General features: G+C 38.3%; 2 protein-coding genes across 2 annotated transcripts in view; one reads left to right on the top strand and one right to left on the bottom strand.

The window, feature by feature from the left end:
* The window catches only part of LOC117125312 (ATP-dependent RNA helicase DDX54-like), a 26619-nt gene extending 25936 nt beyond the window's left edge, over positions 1-683 (bottom strand). Inside the window, exon 1 of the mRNA XM_033271779.1 lies at positions 529-683. Coding sequence (XP_033127670.1) covers positions 529-558 — 30 coding nt within the window. The 5' untranslated portion in view covers positions 559-683. The remainder of the gene's footprint in view (positions 1-528) is intronic.
* An 11-nt stretch (positions 684-694) lies between these two features.
* The window catches only part of LOC117125320 (hydroxymethylglutaryl-CoA lyase, mitochondrial-like), a 10178-nt gene continuing 5390 nt past the window's right edge, over positions 695-5482 (top strand). The window contains exons 1-6 of the mRNA XM_033271786.1: positions 695-902; positions 2117-2185; positions 2498-2605; positions 2850-3004; positions 3493-3646; positions 4005-4193. Of these exons, the coding sequence (XP_033127677.1) occupies positions 837-902; positions 2117-2185; positions 2498-2605; positions 2850-3004; positions 3493-3646; positions 4005-4193 (741 nt within the window). The 5' untranslated portion in view covers positions 695-836. The remainder of the gene's footprint in view (positions 903-2116; positions 2186-2497; positions 2606-2849; positions 3005-3492; positions 3647-4004; positions 4194-5482) is intronic.

Below are 5482 nucleotides of genomic sequence, written 5' to 3' on the forward strand. Positions count from 1 at the left end.
AGATGTGTATAATAGACAGCCCCGTTATAGAGTTATGATTTTTTAAATAACATGATGTCAAAAAATCCGCCCAAAAGCTTATCTTATTTCTGTTGGTTACGCACCGCTGATTCGCAATGTTTGTCATCACTTCAAGATGTCTACCGATTCGTGAAAAAGGCGTATTGAATTTTTTTTAACATACCTAATTCTAATTATAACACTGCCCTCTACTCTATGGATTTTAAAATTTAGAAAGTTAGATGCGAAAGTAATGCCTAATGATTAGGATTAGGCTAATCCTACCCTCCCTGCACTGAATTCGATCCAACTCGGCCACAAGTGAACTCGGCCACAGTCAACTCGGCCACAAGTCAACTCGAGTTGACTTGTGGCCGAGTTGACTTGTGGCCGAGTTGACCTGCACCCCCTGCACTAGCCTAGGCCTCTAGCTAGCTGTACACACAGCAGAGTCGCCTGGACGGCTATGCTGGAAAATATTTTAAACATGGAAGTACATTCATACGTATATATTTTATCTATTAATACCTTCTCAGTTTCTTGTCGCTTCTTTCCCATGATTTCTGCTTCTTAAATATTAAACAAACAACAACAAATAATTCACACGACTTTCCACATGGGCGCAGCCATTACACTGTTTGTGAATACTGTACCACTGAGGCTAGCTAGATATCAGCCTATAGAGGGCGGCAACTTCAATCTCTCGTCGTCGTGCTTGATCTCTCGTCACGTTTTTCAGCCCTCGAAGTCAATCGCCACCATTGATCAACATCGCTACCGCAGTCAACAAGTAGCGAGTCGAGTGTAGGCATAGGCCTAGGCTTAGTGAATTTATAATGAGTTGGCTAAGGCCAAGGGTCTGGATGAATTTTTATCGATTTTTTTCCAATCAATATTCAATGGTTAGTTTTATTAGGTATTTCCAAGGTATATGATGTTAAATGATATTTGCATATACGATAACAACGACGAAGGAAATATAATAATTGAAACGAGCTAGCCTAGGCTAGCTAGGCCTAGTACTAGTAGTAGGCCTAGGGCCTAGCCTACCTTGAAGCCTAGGCCTAGGTATAGCCTAGGTAGGAGAAGAGAGAGTGGCCTAGCTTTCTCGGCTGGACCTAGCCTTAGGCATGCCTCGGCCTAGTTAGTTGGTTAGGTCCTAGGTAGGCTAGTTAGGCTAGTAGTGTAGCCCTACCTGGTATGTATGCTCTTGCCCCCCCCCCCCTACCTAGCCTAGGCCTAGTAGCTAGGCTTGGGCTGGGAGGTTAAGCATTTGTGCATCCACAAGCTCTTCCGCAGACCTTGCACAGTTTGCAAACTGCAAAGAAATCTTGCACAACTTGAAAATTGCAAGGATTTTCTTGAAAACTGCAAGATTCTGCACATGTTTACAAACTGTGCAAGGAGATTATTGCACAGTTTTATAATACACAGCCAATTTGCAAATTGTTCGGTATAGCTTGTACACATATTTATCAATTTGCACTTTTTTATACTATCTTTATCGATGGGTAGCTGTTTGACCAGCGTGACAGTCAGAAACATTCTGTAGAACACAGGTTGGCAAAGTGCGGCCCGACTTTTTTTTTTGCGGCCCGCGAAAATGGATTAAAAATCACAATAATTCCTTCAATCTGATTGGCTAAACAATAAAACATTACAGTAGGTCATTTTTAGCTCTGATGAGGAGCTCTAGAAACTCTCGACTGACAATAGTTATCAAAGTGTGATATAGTGTAGTGTTATACCTCCAGAATGCATAATGTAGTTATCAAAGTGTGATATAGTGTACTGTTATACCTGCAGAATGCATCATGTAGTGGACATAACCACATCTTTTAAAATATTATTAATGTTTAATGTTATAATATTGCAATGGTAAATAGACATTTTTAGTCCAACCTGTATGTATTTAAATTATTGTGTCATTTGGTAATTGTTTTATTTTTACTTAGCAGTACACATTGAGTTTGCTTTAAACTTTAGTTATTGTTTTTTTGATAGTGTTTTTGCTGTGTAGAGAAGCAACATCAATATAAGCAAATAGTGTATTGTTTGATTGACTACCTACATGAAAGTGAAATGAAATGTTGCATTTAACTCTTTTTTACCCCAGGAAACTAAGATACCAAAGTATGTGAAGATTGTTGAGGTAGGTCCACGGGATGGACTCCAAAATGAAAAGGTAGTTTTTCTGTTTTATCAATTTTATCTGTTTCCAAATTAATTCTACCTTATTCATTCAATACTGTACATCATGGCTTAACTCTTGATGGCCTTAAATTACTTGGTGGAAGCTACTCTAGGAGTCCTAAGTCTCCTGCAAGTTGCGGGAAAACGGGACGCCCTCTCACAGTCCGACAACCGGAAAATAATCCATCTTCTGCAAACCCATTAAATCTATATGCTTTTACTACTGCATCACAGAAGCCAAAGTCGATTGGTGATCACATATAAGTAGATGTAAATAAAGCTTTTTTTTTTTTATGATTTCTAGGAGCTGGTCTCCACAGAAGTGAAGGTAGAGTTTATTAACAGGTTGTCACAGACAGGGCTGCCAGTCATTGAAGCTACCAGTTTTGTTTCTCCAAAATGGGTCCCCCAGGTTTGTAATAACTCTGTCTGCCTTGTTACAGGTAGTTGGGTTAAAATATTTTAGGATTTTTTTCTTTTGATTAATATAACTCCATTTCAAGAGACTCATACTTCTACTTGACTTATAAAGTATAAAACATTTTACATGCTTTTGATTGTGAAAGAAATAATTAAAAAAATATCATTATGGTATGCTGTCCTTTTTGAGGCATACTATTGAAGTTATTCATTTACAACTTGTGTTTTTCTCCAAGATGGCAGATCATAAAGAGGTGATGGAGCAGATTAGCAGGCATCCCTCTGTGAAATATCCTGTCTTGGTTCCAAATTTGAAAGGCTTTCAGTCGGCAATAACAGCAGGAGCGGAGGAGGTGGCCATATTTGGTGCAGCATCAGAATCCTTCTCTAGGTACAGTAGTCATTGATTTCTTATTTACACATTTTAAGTACATTGACCGTTTCTTCAGTGCAATTAGCCCTGTTTAGCTTGCACCTAACAGAATGCACTACTATCTTGTTATATTCATATACTTGTTTGTAATGCTATTTTATTTTCATTTCAATAATTGTATTGCTATTGTAGTGTCTGTGCCCCTGAGTTGAGATCCTCGGCTGGTACTATCTCCCAGAACAAAGAGAACCCGGTGCTTGTCAACAGCAGGGTTGTTCATACACCCCTCTATAGGATCGAACTTCCTGATGCTGCTTGATTCTGTCGATTATCCATGTATTTGTTCAATAGTGCTTTACACCAAGAAACAACTCCAAATCACTCAACACAAATGCTATATGATGGAACATAATTGCGTTTAAATAATTTCTTATCAATTTATAATTGCAATGCAATAACTTCCTTACAAATTACTTATTCTTACGTAAATATTACTTAATTTTTAGGAAGAATATAAATTGTTCAATTGAGGAAAGTTTAGACAGATTTGAAGAAGTAATGGATGCAGCAAAACAAGCTAACATTCCAGTAAGGGGTTACGTATCATGTGTAGTTGGTTGTCCATATGAAGGGCAAGTGTCACCTAGTGCAGTAACTAAGGTACTTAACAGATTTCATTGGTTGATATTTTCTGTAATTTTAAATGAAATGTAGACAAGACAGTTATATATATCTACACATTATAAATATTATTGTTATTTGTACTATTTTTATATTATTATATTATTGTTGCTTATGCAGTTATCATATAATTGTTTATTATATTACCATATATCCTTGAGTGTAAACCCACCTTGGGTATAAGCCCACACCCTACTTTATGCCCAATATTATTAGAAGCTTAGCTGTCTCTCACAAACACTCTCATAAAACATCTTTGAAATAGGCATGTAATGCTGAAAAGGAGATTTTAAATGTTAATAGATAATTTTAGTGCCAACAATGATGCATTTCCTAGGTAGCAAAGAGAATGTGCGATATGGGTTGCTATGAGATCTCACTTGGAGACACTATTGGAGTAGGCACTCCATCTGCTGTTCAGAGGATGATATTTGCCGTTATGAATGAAATTCCGGTGGATAAACTTGCCGTCCATTTCCACAACACTTATGGTCAAGCTTTAGTTAATATATTAGCTGCCTTGCAGGTAAATTTTCCATGTTTTTGTTTTGTTTACATATTTATATCACTATATATATATTTAATATATGGTTTGAATTTACTTGAAAGATCATCACTTAGAATATTACAAATTATGTACCTCATACATAGATTCTAGGCATCTGTTAAGAAGCAGGCAATAGAAAGTACTATTCCTCCGAAAAATAGTACTTTTTTGACCTGTTGCATGGTGCAAACTCTAGGCCCTACCATTGCGCTGATGGTAGAGGGGACTGCGAAAGTAAATGGCCCTTGACCATGCCACGGATCAGAGTAGACGATAAACAATAATTATGGAGGCTGTTGGCATGAAGGACTAGCCTAACCCTATACTTCTTGACGAAGCCGATAGCAAAAGCACCAAAAGACAAATTAACTATGGTTTTGTCAGTAGTCGACAAATATTGCAAGATGATGGGTTGAAATTGAGGAAATGAGCAAAGAAAAGCTAGGCCTAGACACACTCTTTGATCGCCTAGGCCCTAGTTGGGCCTCTAGACTAGGCTAGTAAGTAAGTACTTTTTTTAGGCCTTGTAGAATCTATGTATGAGGTATGTAAAACAAATATTGACTACTCTAGACTCGGGGAATGGTGAAATCTATTGTCCCTCGGTGATGTGGAGACATCTCCACATCACCTCGGGCAATAGATTTCACCATTCCCCTCATCAGCATTCAATATTTGCATAATATACTATAAACAACTTGGCCGCCCCATTTTTGTGACTGTTCCCAGCACCAGTGACAAAAAAATTGTTGGGAATACCCATATCAAGGATACCCCTCATGATAAATAATTCATTGAGATCGTGGAAGCAATCACGACTTCAGCTTTGTTCGGATTCAAGGGTGGTGGGGGCCTAAATTGTTCAAATTTTTTTTTAATGGAAATATAAAGAAAATTATATTCAAATTTTAATTTTTAGTCTGAGAGAGTGCAATTTCCGGCGATCTAGAGGTGCCATAATCAACAATTTTCTTACCTCAGCCCCAACCATAGTGGGGCTGAGGTGGTATAGATCCTCCATCTGTGAAAGTACCCTCTCCAGGGTCCCCTCTATTTTGAATTCCTGGTTCAGCCACACAAAATTACAATAATTATGAAGTCATATTAGAGTAGCTTGATACCTATATGAAAATAACTAATAAAATTCTGTAGCTTCCCCCTGGACCCCTACCGGGGGGCCCTTGGCGGCCCATTTACTCCCAGCCTAGTTGCTCGCTTCGCTCGCATGCTGGACCTTATGAAATGTCTCTCCCCCCCCCCCCCCTTGC

The sequence above is a fragment of the Anneissia japonica genome, unplaced genomic scaffold, assembly GCF_011630105.1.
Source record: "Anneissia japonica isolate Jap-2015-1 unplaced genomic scaffold, ASM1163010v1 scaffold284991_len216595_cov187, whole genome shotgun sequence".
Taxonomy (NCBI): Eukaryota; Metazoa; Echinodermata; class Crinoidea; order Comatulida; family Comatulidae; genus Anneissia; species Anneissia japonica.